Below are 24,824 nucleotides of genomic sequence, written 5' to 3'. Positions count from 1 at the left end.
CCTCGCTCCACACGTGTGTATATAATCGATTTTATTAAACATTGTTGTTCTTCTTCCTCTGATTCTTCTTCTTCTTCCTTCCCTTGAGGTCTTCGATCTCGACAATTTTGGTGTCAGGAGTGGGATACATCCAAGTGTGCAGACGAGGTGGATCCTCACGTTCCAGGTCGGGAGGGAGGCCTGCCGGCATCTAATTTGGTGGGTACGCATTTTTGCACCTCGAAATTGAAGCCTCCCGCCTTACTTTGGACGTATGGACCTCTGTCGGCTGTACCACCTGGCTTGCATTCCGAACCAAATTTAGTTTAAACCAGAGCAGCAGTGGGTAATGAATCGATTATACAGGGCGCCCGGGATAAGGAGGTAAGCTTCCTGCGTGGGAAGCAGGTAGACCCATATGTGGGTGATAGATAATAGGTATTAAGTTACTCCGGCGTGAGAACTGCGTTTAAGGTTAGGAATCGGGGGGCGACCCGATCTTAGGACTACCAGGAGGGACTAGCCCAAGAAAGGTAGAATAATGAGTATTTTAAGTTAAGCTACGCACTGGATGTGTTAGAGTTCACAGGTAAGTAGGATTGGAGTGTGCATGAGTGTGCATGAATTTATACTGTATTGTATGGAGAATGAAAGGTCAGTCACATGGTATTTGTGTATAAGGGAATGAATGATCTGTCATTGCAGCGTGTATTTGTGTATATTGTGTGTGTGTCATTGATGTGTGTCATTGACTGACAAGGGATTCCCCAAATTGCCTACGGGCGTTGGGCAATCCGGATGAGTAAAATTGGCAGGGAATAATGAGAATGTTATGGAGAGCATGTGTAGACAGGGCTTTAAAACAAGTGTTCAATTACATCCCCACATTAACGGCTCTCCAGATGTAGCAAGGGAGAATGGGAGTGAAAGTCAAAAATAATAGGCTGTCAACCGACAGGGTGTTTATTCAACGGCATGGCCGGGGCTTGTATTTGGCCGATTTGGGATGGCAGAATGCGTTGAATGAAGGCAAAAATGACATGTGATGCTGACGTGAGTCCAATCGGAAACAGGGCTTTAAAACAAGTGTTCAATTACATCCCCACATTAACGGCTCTCCAGATGTAGCAAGGGAGAATGGGAGTGAAAGTCAAAAATAATAGGCTGTCAACCGACAGGGTGTTTATTCAACGGCATGGCCGGGGCTTGTATTTGGCATATGGATGGTTATGGTTTCACCGGTCCGTTTATCTGTCTGTCTGTCCGGACACAGAGCTCTTGGGGAGAGCCAGAATGGGTTGGGTTGACCAAGATGAATGTGGACAATATATTAATTGTTCATATTAATCTATTAATCTCTGTATATTAATCTGTAAAAATATATTAATCTCTGTGTGTGTGTGTCCGTATTTGTCTGGCTTTCTGGCTGTCTATGGAGTCATGTCTCTGAACACTGATTTTGAGGGAGTTGCTGGTGCGGACCAAAGCGGTGTCCGCGGTATCTACTGGGGGTCGAATGTCACTCCCTCAGTGTCTGCGAACTTGTCGTTCGGCAGTGTCGAAAGACAGGTTCGATTGTCGGTCTGTCTGCTTGATTTTCGGGTCTCACTCTGAGTATATGGCATATACTCTGAGTATATGGTCGTTTTCTGTTTTGTGCTTTAATGGTGGTTGATTTGACTTCCCTGAAAGGGGGACAATAAATATTTGGTGTTAGCTGTTGTCATTTCGGATGTTTGCAGTTGTAATGTGGAGCCAGTCTGTCTGTCCAACTGGGTGTGTCTGACTGCGTCTGCAGATATGGATCAAGGAGGAGCAGTTTCTGCGGCGTTTGTTATGATGTTGAATGTCATTCACTGTGTCTGCTGACGTGTCGTGTGACTATGGGGACTATGATGGTGTGTCCTGGCGGGAAGAATCGTGGCAGCCTACAGATTTGAATGGAATGGCCTCTGTGAGACCATCCTGTTAGTACGTTGGGGGTTCGTCTGTCTGTCTGTCTGTGAATGGAAATTGAACTGGACTTCGACAGAAGGCAGGTGGGTGGTCACCTGCTGTAAATTGTGGTGGAACATTTGTGACGTTCCCTAATACGAGGGGACGAATTGGTTTGTAAATGTGTTGTGCAGGTACTTTTTCTGTAGGTAGCCAAATTCTATTGTTGTCAAGTCTCATGTAACCTTGGTTAACGTATATCTACGGACAAGAGCTGCACTTTATTTTAGTAAGTGACTGGGTAAGTTTGTTTTAAAAGGTGCCAGCGGAGTTGTTTAGAGTTATGGAGGTCACAACTCGCTGGAACCTCTTTGTTTATGTTTGGCTGACTTACATTGACTAGTATATGGGAAAAAGGGGACTGAAAATGCTTTGATTTTTTCGTGGATTGCCCATTGGGTATGCTTAGGATTTAATAGAGTGGTGGAGTTCTGTGGAATATGATGACGTTGTCTTATGGACACTTTGTGAGTGACTAGACACGTGCCTGGAAGGGGAAATTGTATTCATAACTCATGTGGGTTGTGTCTGAAGAAAAGGGTTAAAGTAAGTGTGAAGAAGGTCATGGAAAGTGCGAAGATGTTAAAGGAAAGTCGAATTAGATGGATCATTTGTCAATGACAAGTGACTTTGCAAGGTTTGCTAAGAAAGGGAGGGGAAAAGATTATAAAAGTTGATGGAAAAGATGGGAAATAAAGAAAAGTGGTTAGTTATGGACTGTTGTTTTGTGATAAGAAGGTGATTGGGGGCTGGTGAAGATTGGATCACGGCTCTGCAGACCAGGTGAACAGAACTCCACCAGGAGTGGGTAAATGGGAATCACACCAATTAAATTATTGCTCAAAGGGAGGTGATAGAGCAAAATAAAAAAGATTGTCATGTGGACCGCAAGGCTAACCCCGCTCTTGCAGGGAAATGGTTTTGGGAGGCTAGTTATTTTTCAGATAATTTTTCCAGTGGGTTTATACTGATGTGAAATTCGCGTATCTAGAAAGGAAAGGAAAAAATTGTCCAGGTATTGATAGGATAACAGTGAAATTTTGAAGTGAAGTGAAGGATAACAGTGAAGAGTTAGTGTGTTCGTTGCGATTTTTGGGAATGGCAGGGTACTGTCGTACATGGATGATGGACCGACTGCGGAAAACGCCAGTAAGGCGTCGATACAATGTTGAATACCGAACGGTCCATGTGTTGGACAACAATGAAGGGTTCATAATTAATTTGGCACCTCAAGACAGACGTTCCGACATCCGCACCTACAGAGTTCGATGTAATACAATTACAAGCCGCGGCCTCAAACGTAGAACATCAAAAATTGGATTAAATTGGGAGCTCAGTGCCCCGCAGAAGGACAAATGTGGACGATTAATGACAAACCCGTGGCACCGCGAGCTTTATTGCCATGGTTGGCACTCATGGCGCATCCAAATGGCCATGTGTGCCATAGGGGGGTGAGGTGATGAGGCAGGTCACTTCCACCTGGGCAGCACCAGGCCTTTCGACTGTGGTTACCATGGTCTGTCGCTCGTGCGCTATATGTCAACGGTATCGGCGCCAGTGGATATGGCAGCCCTTGAATTACCTATCATGGATGACATGTTTTTAAAGTTTTGCATAGGTCTATCCCATGTGGCACGCAGCATACATGAACGCGTTCGGGAGGCCCTGCCGGAGCCAACAAGCAAGCCTATCCACACCTTCGAGGCGACTGGAGATTACGTGCTGGTGAAGCATTTCACCCGTAAGACTGCGCTCGAACCAAGATGGACGGGGCCATACCAAGTTCTTCTGATCACACCAACAGCGGTGTTTTGGTGAGGGCAAGTCGTCCTGGGTACATGCCACACATTGTAAGTTGGCCATACCCACAAACACAGACACCTCAAACGCACCACCACAGATCGAGGATGCTGCACCACCGCCTGTTAGGGGTGGCAATCACACTTAGTTTAATTTACAGCTTTGCCAGCACTGGGGACACGAGGGCATGGGCGAACACGGAGACATATGTATATGGCGACCAAACTGTTAAGGTCTACCGGCAGAGAGTTATCTGGGGTCAGAGGATAAATATACCCTGCTGCCATGTAAAGGAAGATGTATGGACACGGATAATGTGGAGGGTGTTGTACACAGACTCACATGGAAGGAAGACAGGTTTTGCTGCCCTCAGTCGTTTGAAGCAAGCGCCACGACAAGGCGGCGCACCAATAGTAAACATGGCCAGGCCGGGTTACAAATGGGGAAAGGACTCGAACAATTTAACCACGCATGTATTACTGAACAGCGGCACTACTCTATTACTACAATGTGAATTCATGACCTCCCCCTACGATGATAGGCCACCATGCATTTCACACATATTAATTCCGCACCCACGGATCGAAAGCAAGAAAAAGCCAAAGGAAAATACGTATTGGACAGTGACCCGTGCAATGGCGGAGGTACAGAACCGATCACGGTGTTGGGTGTGTATGCATTTTCCCCACACCAGTACGACAGGGATAGAAATGGTAGTGCTACCCCTGTCCCTACGAGATATGTGCTCAGGACCCTTGCGTACCCCATGTCTGACCACAACCTTGGAACTGATAGGCCCAAAATCGCAAGCAGTGTGTTCCCGGGAGTTTCGATATACCCCACCCATTAAGCAGGCTTTGTTAGACAAACCACCTGATCCAGTCTGGGTGACAGAGCAAAAGGGACGGGTGTGTCTTATAGGAAAGGGACACGTTCAGATGGGAACCTCGGAATGTACCCATACCCTGCCATCCGACACCAGATGGAGAGAAAAGGGAGGCCCCCTTGTAATAACCATAGATGACCAAGCCCAGCATAACGTAACCAAGCTAACCATATCTTGGGGGACACCAAGCGCCACCCGCGTTGAGATCGGTAAATGCATGGCCTCGGCCCTTATCCCACCCCATGGAGTAATGTTTATTTGCGGAAATAAAGCATATCCATACTTACCCGAACAGTGGGGAGGGACTTGTTATCTGGGATCCATTTTTCCCAAGGTAAATTTGGTAAATCATGTATTATTAGATGTAGGGAAGATGATTAAAAGGAAGGTATTTTCGGAAATTAGTGAAAATAAATATGGCATTTGAATTTCCAGACACGACACAGGAAATGCGGCTATGAATAAGCCAACCATCTGAGAGATAAGGTAACTAAATGCCAATTAGTGGGACGGGGGGCTAGGAATTGATCATGGTGTGTGTAAGAAAGTATTTTTCAGGATGGACGATGAAGAAATCGCCGGTGGAAAACCATGATCTTGACCACAGAGGCCGTCGATCTGAATGGGTCCTTCAACAAGGCAGATGTGACCAGCGCTTCAGAATTTTGTATTAAATTTTGTGATGATGACTGTGATACTTGTGTTAATCCCATGTGGGAACTGGCTACTGGCTGATGCCTGCATCGATGTTTGTGATGATTGTAATACTTGTGTTGAAAATCCCTTGCGTGTACTGGCTAACGCCTCTTATGTATTATGAATGATTGGCAAATAGATAGTCTCGCATTAGTAATGGAACGAATTGGAAACGAAACCTGAATCGCAGAACTACAATTGGAAAACGAATTAATGCATATGCAAACGATGGTGATGCAGAATCAAGTGGCTTTGGATATGTTGTTGGCAGAAAAGGAAGGAGTATATGGGGTGATCGATGAACCTATTTGATGCTTGGGATTCTGATAATGATTATGATTTTAGTTGGGATGATTATATCTGTGATTTAGAAAGTGTAGGTTCTTTTAAAAGTTATTGCTATTATACCAGCAGTGAGGAGCGGATAGCAAACATGTATCCGGGAGAACCACCCTCACCACCACTTACACCACCCAGCAAATCACATTCACAGGGCTTGATGGCATTTAACGTCGATTGTTTGCCCTGATTCGCGAGGACCTCACTTGCATAAAGAGGGCCCCTTAATCTGGCTGGCAACTGGGTCGCACCTATGCCGCAGCGAGGGTGGATTCGGAATCTGGCGGGCGGCAGCAATCTCTTAAACCAGGCGCCGTCGTCGCGAATTATGGCTAACAATTTATGCGTTGAATGTTAGACGACCAGTTAGGGCCGGTATCTCTCTTTGAGCATACGTGACGCTATGTTGTGCCTGGCATGTAACTAATTGATGAATTTGGTGTCTTTCCAAGGAGGTGTCTTGTAAAGACAAAGGAAGGAACTGTCAGCCATTAGGGTTTAAACCCCATGACTCAATTGAGTATAACATCTGAAATTATATATCGTGCTTCTGAAAACTGATTTGAACTCAGCTGCAGGCAGAGGCGAGTGGACAAAAAGTGGTTTCGAGGCTCGACGTGCAGGGTGGATCCTTAGCCTAGTAAATTAGTCCTTGAATTATGTGCCAAACAGTAGATAAAATGTTCTCGACCCACGTACAGGAAAAAGATGTCATCCAAACGCCTCCTTCACAAAGGGAATAATTAATTATATATCTTCGTAGTGTTTAGTATGTCTCCTAAACCAAGGACGTATCCAATCTTCATCTACCATTTAGCCTAGTGTATAAGAATATTTACTTCGGCCTGCGCTCAGGTCTGATATGTTTAGATAAAAAGCCAGAAAGGCGCAGCCTATCATTATGCTTACATCGTGTTGTCTAAATTTGACCTTCTGTAGGACGGGACAATGGGAGATGTTGTCCTTATGGCCTTGTATTGCTATGTTTTTAGCGCAGATTCTTGTCTAATATTTTGCTATAAATGAAATGCCTTTTTGCTCATTCATCAGCGAGTGTCTTGAGGAATTGTCCGCTGCGTGTAGGCGGTACATTCTCGAGCCTCGCTCCACACGTGTGTATATAATCGATTTTATTAAACATTGTTGTTCTTCTTCCTCTGATTCTTCTTCTTCTTCCTTCCCTTGAGGTCTTCGATCTCGACATACGGACTCAGAACGGGATAATGATAACGTGGAGCCCAATAAAGGTGAACGCTTTTCAAATATTTTATCGTCTCTGGACTATGTTGAGTTTGATATCTGGATTATGGTGAGTTTGATATCTGGATTATCGTGGGTTTGAATCTCTGCACATCCATCTGCATTCCTGAATATTGACTGTGTGGGCAGCACGAGGGTCGGGGCTCGTGTGTCTGTCTGACAAATGGTCGATAACTCCCGCACCACAAGTTGATCTGACATTCTGATTCTACTCAGACTTCAATGGATGGAGGCCATCCTGGTGTGCTGGTGTTGATATAAATGCGGATAAACAACCCAGAATTTTTGATTCTTTTCTGGAATAACCACATCTCTTCCCACCGCCTCTCCCCCCTCCCCCCTCCCCCTCCACTCACCCCCCTTCCCCCTTCCCCCTCCCCTCTCCCCTCTCCCTCTCCCTCTAGTTTCACTGATCCCAACAAACACATAAAGCAACCGATCTGATCGAGGACGTGAATGGGCGGAATTTCATTATTCTTCCACAAAGTATTTAATAATATCCGACTTATCTCTCACTTTATGTAATTCTTCATTCATTTTTTAAAATTCGTTCGAATACCAAATGCGATGCTCACTGAGCAGTTACATCAAGTATCGATTAAAGAGTTTTTCATAAACTCTCAACATTTGGACCTGGTATCGTGCACCTGACATTGTTAAAGTGGAATTAATGAATTGTCAACAATTGTGAATGAGTGCCCATAACCTGTTTACCTGTACACGAATGCAGGTTACCAATGCAAACAAATCTGATTAAAAATACACCTGTGGCCTTGAATTACAGAACTATTGTTAAAGTCGTGAATATTTGATGGTTAAAGTAGTCTTACTTCGTGATCGACCATTTGACGTGGCCTCCTGTGCCTGAAATCACCTTGTGACGTCATCAATGGGTGTTTCCGTCAATTAATCGATTCGCGTCTATTTTTACCGGTTCCACCTGTGACGGTCTTTGTTCACCAATGGCCTCAGGGCGCTTGCGACGTATTTTGAACGGTTCAGATTAAACACGAAGGTTACACGTGATCGTTTGCATCAATGATTGTTTACAGATATTCTTATCAATTGAGCGACAAAAAAGGTCCACGAAACGTCTACAATAGCTCAGGAACGTCAAGACGTCAACCTTTTGTTTTCAGATTTACAGGTAGATCTGCATTTGTTTTCAATCACGTTGTCGTAATTAAACATTTTGTAAACATTCAAAATACGTTGCAGTTCACCGAATTGTTGCCCTGCCACAAAAGGTGGATGGAGGTTATGTTTTCAGCCCCGTCTATCTGTTTGTCCGTTTGTCTCTCCCGACACCGAGTTGTGCACCGCGTTGGGGTCCTGCGAGCGACAATCAGAGCTCATATTGAAGTGTATTGATGGAGTATGTATGAAACATTATGAGTTTCTGTATAATTGAAAGAACACCTTCCCTACGGTATCCATGTCGAGTGTCGTAACTTTATGGATGTCGTGGAGATGGAGGTCGTGGAGACCTGGAAACACTCTTCCTTCACTCTAATCCTGGGACTAACAAGGAACATGAAGGACCCTCGACGCAGAAGGAGACCATCGGGAGAAGAAAGCCTGCGTTGTCATTACCAACCTATGGTTATTTGTCAGTGCTCTATCCTTTAATAAATAGTGAACGTCATGCAAGGAAGCAGCGCGTAACATTTTAAAATCTTTGGTAAACAAGAGGTAAAATAAAACAAGAGGTTTGAACACATCGTGTACTTACCCATATATGTACATATATATATATATATATATATATTATATATATATATCGATATCAAATATATATATACAGACTTGGCATTTAATATGGAATATTTTTTTTGTGGGGGTGAACTTACTTTTTTCAAGATGACTTAGAACCAAAAGTTCATTGGAATTATGTTGAAATTATTCTAGATTTTGTTAATGTGACCTTTCAAAGAAACAAAAACCACATTTGACATTTCGAAGCAAATATATTGATCCTTGAAAGTGATGTAAACTGATATCGAACTCAATTCACGGACAGTACTGTGTTAAACTTCTCTGCGTTTTCCAGAAGTATCTCTTTATTTTGCACATTAGCCCAAATATTTTTTAACAAAAACAAAAGTTAAATTACGACTGGGATTACGGACAGTAAAATTACAGTTCAGTACTTCGTGTAACCCCCACGAGCATTCAGGAGAGCACGTACACGTTGAGGCATGCTGTTCACGAGATTTGCCAAGGTTTGGACAGTAATCGCTTGCCATGCAGTTACAATAGCCTGCTGCAATTCACGCACAGAGGCAGGCTGCTGGTCCAAGTTGTCGATTTGACGCGTTAATTCTGCCCACAAGTTCTCTATCGGATTCATATCCGGGGACATGGCAGGCCACTCCATATGCTCTACACCACGGTCAGCAAGAAAGTGTTGGATCATGCGAGCACGATGAGGCCGTGCATTGTCATCTTGGAAGACAAAGTTTCCTCGAAAGGCTGCACGAGCAAATGGAAGCAATGTTTCGTCCAGAATGGCCCTGTACTTGAACTGGTTCAGGTTTCCATTCAGAACAACCAGGTCAGTTTTGCCTCCTGCATGAAAAGCAGCCCAACGGTCACCCCACCACCTCCAGCTTTGACTCTTGGCACTATACAATCTTCGTTGTAGGCTTCATGCACTTGTCTGCGCACTCGGACGCGGCCATCTTGACGATAGACCAGAAATCTAGACTCGTCGCTGAAGATCACGTGATTCCAGTGTCCTGGCTGCCATTAACGGTGCTCTCTGGCCCACTGCAATCGGCGCTGGTGGACGGTGGTGTTGTCTGGTCAGACGTGGCTTTCTCAGGCGACGCCTGGCACGATAGCCTGCTTGAACCAGTCGTTGGTTGACTAACCTTCTGGATACAGGCACATTTGTCAGTTGCTGCCACTCAGCCCCAAGCCGATTAGCTGACTTGGTACGGCCATTGCGGACTAACCGGTGCAGATGGCGATCATCCCTCCTTGTGCTTCTGCGGGGACGTCCTGGCCTCGGTATTGGAGTAGGGACACCCCTCTGAGCATTTCGTTTCAGGATCTTTGACACTTGACCTTGATTGATGCCATACTCCCAAGCAATAGCACGCTGTTTCATGCCGTAATTTCGTAAAGCCACCACTCCATGACAAACAGCATTGTTGAGTTGACGGACCATCTCCAGGGGAAGCGGCAATAACTTTTGTAGACGTGCAGCAGTTGTTTTCCACTAATACAGAACACAACAACCCTTTTTTACCCGATTGTGAAGCCAATCGTCAAATGTACCTGTCCGTACATTTTGTCACGCCACCTGTGATATAATCCTGTATTGACTTCTTGCTGCGAAAGACAATCAGTGACATGGTTCTTTCAACAAAGAAACCACCGAAGCGTAAAAGAAACTCACCAGATTGATATACTGAGTTCAGAAATTAAACCCAAGTCAAGAAGAAAAAAAAATTCCATATTAAATGCCAAGTCTGTATATATATATATATATATATATATATATATATATATATATATATATGTATATATATATATATATATATATATATATATATGAAATATATAAACATATACACACACACACACATACACACACACACACACACACACACACACACACACACACACACACACAAACACACAAACCTCAAAATCAAGATCAGACAGCTCAACATAAGCAGGTTACGAATTGAGCTATCCTGCATTTGACGACAACACCCGGGCCTCCCATCTCAGTAATAGCCGAGTTCGATTCTCCTTAACTTCCGAGATCCGACAGAACCGGCTGCATTCAAGTTGAAAAGTCATCCCTGGAGAGTCTGACTTGTTTTGCGTTAGTTGTGGATTTATAATTCAGTCTTTCTTGGAAGACATGGTGGATACAGAGGAGCTTCTTGGTTTCATGCTTCGGACCATAATTTGCTTTTATTACATTTGTTGATGGAAAGGTTGAGTTTATAGGCCGTGCCTTCTGTTAGAGCCAATCCATCTGAGGCAAAGGGAAGGAGAGAAGAAAACACATCAGATGTACTTAGATTAAAATTGTTAAATATTTACACTTGTTTGTCACACATCAACTTTTTCTTTTTGTAAATAACTTCCTCAATTGTACTCCATAATGCAGGTCCCGTCCTCGGCAACGCTTCCCTCCTCAGATGTGTGCCACACAAGGTGGTGCGTACGTGCCCAGATTTGATTTCTCGGCTGTTTGCAGGAGGCCTACTCAGTTGCACAGCAGTTCAGCCTGATCCCGCCTGTGTGCGAGCAAGCAGAGTACAACCTATTCCATCGAGACAAAGTCGAGTTGCAGCTGCCTGAACTTTACCACAAAATCGGTGAGGTCACACTTGCCTGACTGCCATGTTGAAAGAAAAATAGAAACGATATCAGGGAAAGAAGCACACTGAAAATGTAAACTTGATGAAGGGATTCTTTTGTATTCATGGCACTGATTTAAATCTTTATTGTACCTTTTGAACCGAGTCTTGCCTGGGTAATGAGAAAAGGGTTGTTTACTTCCTGGTGCAGGCATCGGGGCCATCACGTGGCCCCCACTAGCCTGTGGGTTATTGACAGGGAAATATGATCATCGCATACCGGAAGACTCCCGGGCTTCTCTCAAGGTGCGTCCGAGGACAACCTTTGGTTTTTATTTTGCTTTACCCAAAACCTTAAGAGAGCAATCATCTTTGGAACCCCATTAATATATCCATTCCACCAAAAAGCACAAATGAATGATAAAGAGGGCTTTGTATTCCTGCTCTTTCTTGCTCAGAGTAAGGTGGGGCAAATGCCCCTGGCATGAAAGGTGGGACGAGCTGTCACCCTTCTATATATATATATATATATCCTCCTCTTTCATTTCATTGAATGTACAGTGCTAACAACCATCAATCAGAGGGACTTTTGCTGCAGACATTCAGGAACATGTGATCAGGACCAATGAGGTCATACAGGGTGGTTGGGGGGGGGGGGGGGTGTTCTGGAGGGAACAGAGAGTATCTTTCACCTACTTTTCCCAAAAGGGGAATCCTTATTAAATATTAATCCATTGTATTAATAATATTTATTTGAGAAATATCTCAATTTATTTCACACAGGAGCAAATACACAACATTATTGCCATCGGCGTGATTTTAGTCTCCCCCGCCTTGCCCTCCTTCCCCCATCTCGCATGCTTCCACACCTCCACCTTCCCACCTTGCCTTTTACAGCTATCTTCTCCTAACATCCTGCATCTTTTTTCCTTGTCCATCCCTCTTCCATTATTTTTCTGCAATATTTTCTCCCCAATTTATTCCCTTCACACACCTTGCGCATATAGTGTGGAAGGTCGGGTCATTATTTGAATTGAGATATAGACCACCGTTTTTACCCCATAGAGTATAGGACTTTTCTCCTTGTATTAAGGACATGTGGATAGGGACAGTCGTCCTGTTTTTTGTCTGCCACTGCAAGACGGTTTTTAACCTTCAGTACTCTTGATTAGCAACGAGAAAGGAGGCACACAATTGGACTGCACTACTCAATGTCCACGGCACCAATAGGGTCAGGATCGGCTCCACTGATTGGATCGCGATGCTGTCACGAGGTGTGAGGCAGCCCATGATCGGTAAGGAGGGATGTCGTGGATCTCTTCAGGGGTGCAAGAGGTACATGAGGTGGCGTGCTCTCTCGCTGCTGAGTCTGAGAAGCACAGAATGAGACAGTCTGAAGGAGAGATGCTCTCCTGTCGTATGCGTGGCTGGCAAAACTCAAGGCATATCCTGCTGTTCGCTCGCTGTTGCTACTTTGGAGACGTAGCAGTTTCATGCCTGCCTAATCATTTTCTATCTCGCCCGGTTTTAGTGTACGTGGTCCCTTAGGGGGTTTGAGTTTCACTGTCTGTAAAGTGTAGCTATTTATCACCCCATGAAGTGAAAAGCTGTTCATTTGTCTAAGTACTGTTCAGCAGTATTTTGAGAAAATATTACTGCTTTTTAGGTCATCACATCACAACCAATCAAATCTGCCGCTTCCAGAACTCATACATGTCCTTGTTTCTCAGTTTCTCAAGACTGCATGGGTTAATGTGTCGCATGAACTCTCTGGAGTCTCGTTCATTGTGTCCGCAATTTTCGTTTGTGCTGTCTTGTGCTAAGTTTTTATTTTCCCCCTAAGTCCTGTGTGGAGCTGCCTGCTATCCATCCTGCGAAAATGTTTCGGTGATTGGTAGTCCCTGGAGGATTAAATTGGGTTCATTGTAATCCTGATAACGAACATGGGTAGACACGCTTGCTACATCATGCACAAACTCGACTTGCGGTGTTACATGTCAAAATCAGCCTTCGACGGCCATGTTCGAGGAGAATGACCTCGGCATGTACGATTGCCACACAACATTGCTTGCGGTCTTGGGAGGGGGTCATCTCTGACCACGATTCCCACACAACGTTGCTTGCGTTCTTGGGAGGGGGTCATCTGTGACCACGATTCCCACACAACATTGCTTGCGTTCTTGGGAGGGGGTCATCTGTGACCACGATTCCCACACAACGTTGCTTGCGTTCTTGGGAGGGGGTCATCTGTGACCACGATTCCCACACAACATTGCTTGCGGTCTTGGGAGGGGGTCATCTGTGACCATGATTCCCACACAACGTTGCTTGCGGTCTTGGGAGGGGGTCGTCTGTGACCATGATTCCCACACAACATTGCTTGCGGTCTTGGGAGGGGGTCATCTCTGACCACGATTCCCACACAACGTTGCTTGCGTTCTTGGGAGGGGGTCATCTGTGACCACAATTCCCACACAACATTGCTTGCTGTCTTGGGAGGGGGTCATCTGTGACCATGATTCCCACACAACGTTGCTTGCGGTCTTGGGAGGGGGTCGTCTGTGACCATGATTCCCACACAACATTGCTTGCGGTCTTGGGAGGGGGTCATCTCTGACCACGATTCCCACACAACGTTGCTTGCGTTCTTGGGAGGGGGTCATCTGTGACCACGATTCCCACACAACATTGCTTGCTGTCTTGGGAGGGGGTCATCTGTGACCATGATTCCCACACAACGTTGCTTGCGGTCTTGGGAGGGGGTCGTCTGTGACCATGATTCCCACACAACATTGCTTGCGTTCTTGGGAGGGGGTCATCTGTGACCACGATTCCCACACAACATTGCTTGCGGTCTTGGGAGGGGGTCATCTCTGACCACGATTCCCACACAACATTGCTTGCGGTCTTGGGAGGGGGTCATCTGTGACCATGATTCCCACACAACGTTGCTTGCGGTCTTGGGAGGGGGTCGTCTGTGACCATGATTCCCACACAACATTGCTAGCGGTCTTGGGAGGGGGTCATCTGTGACCACAATTCCGACACAACGTTGCTTGCGGTCTTGGGAGGGGGTCATCTGTGACCCCTCCGTATGTTACATGATATTCTTAAAAAGCATGCTTTCAGAGGTGCTTTTGTGCTGTGAGATTGATGTCCACATGTCTACATGTCTACACCTCCTCTTACTCAAACTGCTTATAAATGAGCCTGAGCTTGAAAGGTCATTTTCTCTTTTTGACCACCTTGATTGCCTCATACTTGTCCTGAATGAACATGCATATAGGAACCGTCTTTAGAGGCCATTTTTCCCCCACAGAGCAGTGGTTGGCCTTTTTGGGCACCATGGTCCCCTTTTGAAGCAATGTTTTACAGCCATCTGGCATAAACCATTGGGAGGCATATCCTGCTGTACGCTATTAGGCAAATTGCAAATAAGAATATTATTATCAATATTATTATCTCAATAATATATTATAAATAAATATTATATAAATAATAAACAATAATAATTATAAACAATATAAAATAACAATATAAAACAATATAAAATAATAATTATAAACAATATAATAATAAATAAACAATAATTATAAATAATAATAATACAATAATATTATTATAAATAAATAATAATAATAATAATAATAATAATAATAATATATTATATAAGTATTATAATAATAATAAAATATTATTATATAAATAATAAATAATAATTATAAATAAATAAATAATAAACATATATTATATGAATAAATATTATTATCAATTGCAAATAAGAGGCAAAAATCAGACCCTTCCTGCCACCAACTCTGTTACTCACTTCTTGCAACACACAGTGAATTACCAGTGAGCTGGTACTCAATTTGTCAACCTTGGAAAGATGATAGGCTGAGTCAACCCCCCTGGCATTAACTCAGCGATCTGACCGGGATTTGAGCCCAGGATCCCAAGCCGGCACCTTAACCGCTAAGCCAACACCAGTAGTACATGGGCTTATGTATATTTGTGGACCGTTTTGCTAGATTCTTGGCAACTAGGCTTAAATCACTCTAAATAGCATATAAAATAAAATAAATTGCTGTTGCCAAATTTTCACGACATCTTCATGGCGGCCATCTTGGATTTCAAGATGGCCACCATTTCGGACCTATTTTGCCTTATATCTCACTTATTAATCAAGGTATCAGCACAAGAATAGTGTCCTTACCCACATTTTCGGGGTCAAGGAAGACAATGGTAATAATCAAATTTCAGCTGGATGGCCAACATCTTTATAATTTCAAGATGGCCACCATTTTTTAAGCTAGTTTTGCCCAAACTCCAGGTCAAAGCCATACTTTAAAAGGTTTTCATGTATATCAGGTTTAAATATAAATGTCCTGGTATTGAATCTATTTACTTTTACTCACAGGTACTTACATTTTTAGATAATGGTTAGGATTGGATTGGGAGGGGGTGGATAGGAGGTGGGAGGACAGGGGAGTTCTTCTGCCAGATCCACACCCAAATATTATCTAAAGAATCAAGCTACCGTACATCTAGTTTTAGTCAAATAATATTCCTGAAACTGTGTTGGATGACTTTTTAACAATCTTTATTCTTTTCAGATGTGCAGCAGACGACCTTGAGAAGTTGCATTCTTGGATAACTGTGGAGGAAGAACGACTGCCGGCATCATGACCACGCCAGAGGAACCTGCTGCTAAAAAGAAGCCCATTGACTTCAGTCTTTGTTTGCTATGCCAAGGGAAGAAATACATAAAAAGGAAAGTGCTTGAGCCTTTAAGCACACCACAGGCAGATACTGATACATATGAGACATTTTTGCGAAATCTCACCAAACGAGATACATACAGGAATCCGACATATGTGGCCATAAATCAGGGACTGCAAGGCTTATCCGCTGGTGATCTGATGTCAAGAAAAGCATTATGGCATCGGAGCTGTTACGGTATGCTGACACATATACAGCATATTGAACGTGATAAAGGACGATATGAACAAGCCACAAGTCAAATGGACACTCGTGTTCTGACCGGAGGTAAGAAACGAGGAAGACCATCAACAACTCCTATTCCAGAGGAAGCCTCCTGTTCAGCACCAGCAGAAAGGCAGACACGGTCGACAGTACCATCATTCTGCCGGAATATGTGCTTTTTCTGTCAGACTGTGAAACAGGACAAAAAGACCGGGACAGAAGAGATACGCTGTGAGTGTAGAAGCAAAGATATTGGTAGGTCAGTTAAACAGATTGTGGAAAACAGTGACAACAGTGTCTGGAAACTCAACCTTGTGGACTTTCTCGTTGAGGGAGATTTTCTTGCAAGGGACATAACCTATAGTAAGGGCATTTTATGAGATATTTCACAAATCTGTTAACTAAATTGTTACCAAAAAATTTCTTCACCAATATGTTTGTAAAGGTGTGTAATAACATGTGTTAAAATGTTGAAGTTCAACTCCCGTGGGAAACCCAGAAAAAAAGCTGTTGAATTCGGGTACCGAAAAATTATTTTCGAGAATTTTTATTTTTTTAAATCGGCCCTTAAGTAACTTATGAGGGGTCAAATAAGGGTTTTTCATGATTCTGAGTTGATTGTTAACATTTATATTTTCACTTTTACATTTACACACAAAGTAGCTTTTATTTCACATACATATATAATACTCAAGAGTTATTTCTCATTCACAATGTCAGAAGTTTCAACAGTCATTGTCTATGTCTTCTTCAGACTCAACAACATCATGACTGCAGTTTCTGCATGTAATGCCATTACAGACTCCACAGGCCGAGATGCACGTGACCCCATTCCTCTTGCAGCTGCATCGCCGGTTGCTGCAATCTCCATGACAATTACAGCTCGTGAACTGCAATAGCTCCTCAGGAGCAGTGGGGTCAAGTGTTGGAACTGGCTCATACCCATGCACACCTATTGTCCATCCATAGTCACTGGGGTTCAGAGACATGCTCTGTAGAAGGATCCTCTTTCAGAGTGGTGAAGATGGTGTTGAGGTCATTAGGGTCTCCTTCAATAACTGGGAGGAACTCGATCTGTGTGCTCTGCTTTGCATCATTAGCATGGATTCTCTTCATCCAGCCATTCCAGTTGGAGTGTGGGAACTAAGGATCGTTGGCTTTGATCACCCACCCCACTGCCCAGAGTGTGTCACCTGGAGTGAGGAGTGGCTGATCATGAGCCAGGGAGGAGGAAAGCTCAGCGAGGGGGAGAAACATGATCGCGTTCGTTCCTATCTGTTTCCTGTTCGTAAATGGAATAATCTTTACTTCAGTTCCTCTCAGGATCTTAGCTTTGTCGAGTGCCTTCAACTTCACCCGGGGGAAAGCTGCTGTTGTCTGTGGATCTGGCAAAGGTGGTGCCGGAGAGGTGACTTCGATCCAACCCATTGAGTGAAAGGGAGTGTTTCCATGAATAGAGACAATGTTTAAATCTATATTGTCTCCAACAAACTGAGTGACTGCATTGTTTGTTTCCCCAACCTCCATAAAGACCACCTGATCATTACTTGACAATTCACTTTCACTGGCTGGCACTTTGGCTGTCATCACTGATTGATCCTCAAGCGCAGCATCAACCGCAACCTCATCATTGATCTGTTCATCGGTTTCCTCCACAATGGTGTCAAGATTGCCAGAAGTATCTGGAACATCATCTCCACTCCTACTATTAAGGAAGCAGTATTTGTAGTTTTGTGTCTCCGTGTAAGACTCAGTGTATCCCAACCGGTGGAACTTGTTGAGCATCCATTTTGACCCAAATCTATGATCAAGTTGTATGGCAAGCCCCATTTGGTGTGGCAATACTCCAGACCGAGGTCGACAGGCCTTAATAAAATTCTGCCCCCAAACGGCAACTCTTTCATCTGTCTTGACAATCGGTCTCAAGAACATCTGAAGGCTTGCAGGAACAAGTGTCAGCTGACTATCGATGTCAGTCATACTGTGTGTGGTGGGGTATGACTTTGGACCTAAATCAATCAAGGCAATATCATTGGATATGAACTTGAGTGCCGTCTTTATGATCTGAGTCTTCTCATCTCCATGGTCAAGATTAGCATGATGCGCTCGCAGAATATTGTCGGTGCCATCTTTGAGACAGAGTACATCTGCCCTTCTTTCCTGTGTGTGAAATACAAGGTGTCTTCGTATTTCTCTAGAAGTTTTATCTTTAGCCAATGCTTTGAATAAGAAAGGCTCTTCTCTGGTGACTGATCAAACTCCTGCAGCCTTTCATGGACTTGGTCCATGTTCATTACCCCATGCTCTAATTCTGAGTCTAACCATTCGCAGAATTCAATAAAAACTGCCTCTCGCTCCTCATGCTGTCCTCTGTCCTCTCTTCCTTTTTCCTTCCTCATCAGTCTTGGACAAACGGTCACCTCTCGCAAACATAAGTTTGCATCGCAAATGGTACAGTGTTTCTTCTGCTACCAAGTCGTTGATCCCTTCCAGGCGTCCAGTGACTTCAGTGCCCCAGTCATCCCCGTGACTCCGTGCTGTCTTCAGCAAGCTTGCCTTCAGTGTATCTGCAGTCAAATTATCTGGCACTCTGTATTTCTTTCTAGCTTGTGCTGGATTATTTTTGTAGAGCTGGGCTGGTTGGTTGCAAAGAATGCATACATCCTTATACAGGAGGTCAACTGACTGTGATCTTCTAGAACTGCAGCCAGTTGATGAACTGAACTCACAAGTAGTGCGTCTTCGCTTCAACTTTGATGACTCTTTCTCTGCCTTTGATGCTTGAGCTGACTTCTTGGTGGTTGCAACAAAGTTGTTGTACAGATCATTTTTACACTTCTGGTGGTACCTCAGTTTTCCTTCCTTTTGAGCCTCCTTCATACGTTCCACAACAGTAACATTTTCGACAGTTTCTGCTTGTTTCAATAAAGTTGAGTATCCCTTTGGAGTTGCCTGTATGAGCCTTTCAGCTGGTGTATCCGAGCGTGCACAGATGAAGCAATTGAGCACAGGTGGAGTAATGTCTTCATCCATATTGCTAGACTCCATGTCCTGCAAAGTAGAAAATGAGATATATTTAGAAATTATTTTTCCACAAAGGAGTGTCTGTGGTGAAATATAAATGTTAACAATCAACTCAGAATCATGAAAAACCCTTATTTGACCCCTCATAAGTTACTTAAGGGCCGATTAAAAAAAATAAAAATTCTCGAAAATAATTTTTCGGTACCCGAATTCAACAGCTTTTTTTCTGGGTTTCCCACGGGAGTTGAACTTCAACATTTTAACACATGTTATTACACACCTTTACAAACATATTGGTGAAGAAATTTTTTGGTAACAATTTAGTTAACAGATTTTCATATGTTTCCCTTACTACTACCTTAAGAGCTGTTTGACCTCCAACTGGAGTCGCTACGTGCAAATGCCACAGCGCAAAAATTGTGCAGGTGACCAAAGTGGTGATTGGGACTTAGGACAGAGTGAGAGATTTGTATCAGCTGAAATTGAGTTCTTCGCTGAATTACAGGATTGCATCGATGATGGACAGTTTGTCTCAACACCTGAGGCTGATGAGGTCTACAGTAACATGATGAGGGACTATGGTATTCAGAATCACAGCATCACCAGGGGCAGGCTGTTAAAGAAGATCCGTGAGAACATTTGTTGTGATATTACCGATGGTCAAGGCCAAAAACCTTCTGTCATTCATGGCAAAAAGGCAAGAAGGACAGCAATAGATGCTGCAATTGAGGTGATTCCTAAAGCTGTGGAGGAAGGAATTCTTAATGCAGAGAAATTCGGACAGGAGGCTTACAGTGCATTTGTAGAAAAGAGAATAAAGGGAAACCAAAACCTGTGGTCGACAATGACCAAATTGACATTGCCATCTTGGAATTCGGTCGGCAAAGACCTGTTGGTGAAAACTGGTAGTGAGGTAGTGGCACTGAAAGTGACGACATCCCTGTTTGCTCGACTACTAGTCATTGCAAGGTCATCGAGGGAAGCAGTGGATCTAGAGGAAGTGGTAGGGGCACATGAACTGTCCAATACCAATAGAACTCTTCTCCAGCCAAATGGAATGGTCCACCCCACCACCGACAAGAGCAAGATCATATCACTCCTGGAGGGTCTTGTGAAATCCAGTGATGACACAAACTCAAGTGACCATGCTGAAGAACTTGCAGAACACCCTGAGAATGTGCAAGAAAGACCCAGGACATGCTTAATTGTTGATGGAATGGCGCTATTGCAAGAATTAATGAGTATCAAGAAATTTCAGAACTGCAAGGAGCTAGGCAAAGCGTATGTACAGCTAGCCGAATGCAGAGGACGTGCTTATGATCAGCTTCGGGTTGTGTTTGACAATTACACAATTGATGCATCATTGAAGGAAGGAACAAGGGAACGTCGTAGAGGCAAGACCAAGGCAGTGAAAAACTATATTGTTGATGAGCAAACCAAAATCAAGGACACCAAGTCATTCCTTGCTAGTAATGTCACAAAGGATTCACTGACACTCTTCCTGGCAAATAGATTGATCAACAGTAGATCCTCCATGCAGATTGTAACAGTGACAAGGAGAAGTGTCCAGAGCAATTTTGAATGTGAAATTGCTAAAGAGGTCAGTAGCCAGGAGGAAGCTGACACACTCATGATTTTGCATGCAGTGCAACTTGTGAAAACAGGATTCATTGTGAGTATCTATTCCCCAGACACAGATGTGTTGTTACTTGCTCTACGTCGAAGTGATGACCTAGGAAGTGATGCTGCAGTTATCATGGGCACTGGAAAAAACCGTCGGAAAATCTTACTAAGGCCAATCTATGAACAGCTTGGTGCTCAGAGGGCAAAAGCACTTGTTAATTGGCATGCTCTCACTGGCTGTGACACCACTGGCCACATTCAGGGCAAGAGTAAAACAACTTGCTTCAAGGCATTCACTGAAAGTAGTCAAACAGTAGTGTCAGCAATTGCTCAGCTTGGAGAGGGTGATAAACCATCTGATGCTGTCCAAGAAGGATGTGAAGAGTATTTCTGTCGCCTCTTATGTCCGAAAGGTGTCACAATAAGAAGTGCTGCTGAACTACGATGGCACCTATTCCGCCAGCTGAAGGCTGATCAGGGAGTCGAGAAACTAACACCAACTGGTGGTGCCTGGAAAGAGCAGGTCCAGCGTGCTCATTTGCAAGCACACACGTGGGCACAAGATCTAACTCTAAATCCAACTGTGATCGACCCAAACACCTTGGGATGGGAAACTGTTGGAGGCGAATTGAGACCAGTCCTGGCGCAGGTTGCAATTGCTCCAGCCTCAATTCTCCAACTTGTTCGCTGTGGCTGTGGACGAGCTGCAAAGAGTCCTAGCAAATTGTGTTCACGCAGGTGTTCATGCAAAGCTAGGAATGTAGTCTGTACCGAATTGTGTAACTGTGATGCTGATTTGGAGAAATGCTGCAACACTGATGCCCAGCCTATTGGGAATGACATTGTGTTTGATCAGTAGAGAGCCCGTCGTTTGGATTTTTTATAGGAGTTGTTTGATGAAACAAACTGATTAACAAACTGTAGCATTGCTTTCAGAAAAGGCTTAAGTCTATGATGGATGCTAGCCACCACAACTAGTCTTCATCAATTGTCTCAGACTAAGACACTAGGCTATGTTTGCTCATACTTTGATTAAAAATGGCGGCCATCTTGAAATTATAAAGATGTTGGCCATCCAGCTGAAATTTGATTATCACCATTGTCTTCCTTGACCCCGAAAATGTGGGTAAGGACACTATTCTTGTGCTGATACCTTGATTAATAAGTGAGATATAAGGCAAAATAGGTCCGAAATGGTGGCCATCTTGAAATCAAAGATGACCACCATGAAGATGTCGTGAAAATTTGGCAACAGCAATTTTTTTATTTTATATGCTATTTAGAGTGATTTAAGCCTTGTTGCAAAGAATCTAGCAAAACGGTCCACAAACTTTGGTTTCCCAACATAAGCCCATGTACTACAGGCTTGCATGAACATGGGTATGAGGCGTATAAAGTATTTTTTTATATGTTGCTTAAATCAGAGTTCAAGCCACAATCACTGGGATACCAGCCCAGAGTCCTCACAACAAAGCCACCACTTCACCTACTTAATGGTTCACACATATCGTATTTTTAAAGAGAATCACTGTGGGAATGCAGAAAACTGTTAGCAAAGTTTGAAATCACAACCATATAACCACCTTTAGGTGTTGAAATCACAACCATGATAAACTTTATCTGAAGCATTGCTATGAAAGAGTGTGTTTTCAAATTTGTCCCCTCTTACTTGTTCGTGTCAGTGTTTCCGCCCATCTTGTGTCTCTCTTCCTTTTCTGGGTGTTTATTCCCTTCCTTTTTGTGCCCAATTGTTCCCCCACTACCCAACTGTCAGTTCATCCTTACTCTTCCATGAGCCTCGCTCTTGATGTGCATGGTGGTGATGAACTATCCAGTACAATTAAAAGTATTATTGATCTGGTACAGCAAATAAGAGGAAATGGTTATACCTTCTCCCATTACTTACAAAAAGGATGCTGAAGGGAATTTGGGTTTCGACATGAATACGTCATACCTGTTCGTTTAAACTCTTCACTCGATGCAGGGATATCAGTGGCTCAAGGAAAAGGTGCTCAGTGAGGAGGGAAAGAGGCAGCAGGGACGTCTCAAGGAACCACAAAGCATCACTGAAAGGCTGGAGTGCACAATGTGATGATGGGCCTTGGGCATAATGTCAGAGACTCAACTTTTTACCATAGTAAAGCGATGTTCTCATTTTATGGATGTCATGCAGAGCCATCATTACATTGTGCGACAATTACACGAAGTCAAAAGTCTCAACTGATGCTCAATGTCTGGTTCTATTTGCATGGTGCCTGCTCAATGTCTGGTTCTATTGGCATGGTGCCTGCTCAATGTCTGGTTCTATTAGCATGGTGCCTGCTCAATGTCTGGTTCTATTAGCATGGTGCCTGCTCAATGTCTGGTTCTATTAGCATGGTGCCTGCTCAATGTCTGGTTCTATTAGCATGGTGCCTGCTCAATGTCTGGTTCTATTAGCATGGTGCCTTCACAATGAAGGTGTGAGTTCGGTGCTCCTGAGGGCTACCAAGGTGGAGCAACTCATCGAGAACCTCGGAGCTATACAGGTAGCGTATCAACCAAATATTATGGTCCTGAGACGTATTGTTTTCATTCTGCTTGTTCAATTTGTAAATTTAAAGATGTAAATTTCAATTTCCTGTTCAATTCTCTCAACATTTTCCCCAATATATCGAAATGCACAATTATTTAAATTTCTTCCAGGAAGTTAACTTGAAAATTGTTGATTGACCTACACAGGTGCTTCCTAAGTTGACAGCTGCGCTGGTGGCGGAGATGGACAACATTCTTGGAAACAAGCCAGCCGGACGGAAGGAATGCCGTCCTTAGGAAAGTTTTTCTCGACTTTGTCTCCTGAAACATTGGCTCAACATCACCCTTTCTCTCAGGCTTGGGTACCCAAGTTGTCCAAATGTATTATGTTCAGCCAATGGGAAAGGCAAGGAAATTTAGCAATAGCTAAAAAAATGGAAGTGTACAAGAATGAACATCAAGTCAAGGTCAAGGGTGACCTACAGTGGTCCCGGAATATTTACAAATGAACATATTTTCCAGGAAAACTTACCATGGAGGTACCTTTTATCTGTAGTACTTTTTCTACAGTTTCCTGGCATTACCTGGCTCCAGTTATACACAAGGAAAAAAATAACAACAAAAAGAGTATGAACTTCCTTTCAAAGCGATAATGGAATAATTACTTTTCCTCATTCGCTGGCGAACCATTCCGACAATACGTTGTAATTGGTCATCGAGGAACATATGTGACGTTAGCATGATTTGCATGTCATGCTGAGCTACTACTTCTGAAGCGGTCAAGCGGGAGCCAATAAGCTCAGAGGTGTTTGGCTCAGTGGTATACTTGTCACTGATTGGCTAGAATGGAGTTGCAGAATTAAAATCACTTGCAAAGTTGATCATACATTTGTTAAACACCACCAAAGTCAGCGAATTTGTTTTTACGAGTGAGCTTCGGTCTTGAGGTGAAAACGAGGTGTTTCAAAGCATTAAAATGCTCTGTGGAAGACTTTCGTGACGTATTTAATTGGAATCATTAATCCTACTTTTTAAAGCCTTACTAACCTTAATAAAGAAATGCCCATGGATTATATAGCTTGTGCAGTTCTTTCATTAAGACAAATACTCAATAAGATGATTTCAATAAGGCAAATGCCCAAAAAATGTATCAATAAGTAAGTCGGTCGGTGCAATGGGGATTTCAATTCTGATTTGCCTAAATATAACACCTCGGCTCAGCCAATCATAGTGTATCCCCACCATACTGTGCATTTATTTATCTTTGTACTTCACACGGATATGTTTCATCTATATAGTGAAGTAGCCAGATTTGTCAGTCTGTCCGTCTGCCATGGCCTTTTCCATGCACGTGTTACGTTTAGCTCCCGGTTAGGCCTCTACGGACATGCACGTCATCCCGG

The 24,824-nt window shown here is 43.5% G+C and overlaps 1 protein-coding gene across 1 annotated transcript; it reads left to right on the top strand.

Moving 5' to 3' along the window:
* The first annotated feature begins 7,917 nt into the window (after positions 1-7,917).
* Positions 7,918-23,718, top strand: LOC144891626 (voltage-gated potassium channel subunit beta-2-like). The gene is given in 9 exon segments (XM_078775271.1): positions 7,918-7,951; positions 8,174-8,212; positions 8,370-8,557; positions 10,922-10,987; positions 11,175-11,295; positions 11,489-11,583; positions 22,892-23,012; positions 23,347-23,435; positions 23,629-23,718. Coding segments are annotated over 9 exon segments (843 nt in total).
* Positions 23,719-24,824: the final 1,106 nt, after the last annotated feature.

This window comes from Myxine glutinosa, chromosome 4 (genome assembly GCF_964187855.1).
Source record: "Myxine glutinosa chromosome 4, kmMyxGlut1.1, whole genome shotgun sequence".
NCBI classification, from domain to species: Eukaryota; Metazoa; Chordata; class Myxini; order Myxiniformes; family Myxinidae; genus Myxine; species Myxine glutinosa.
Note: the sequence above shows the minus strand (reverse complement) of the source record. Positions and strands in the feature narration are given on the sequence as shown.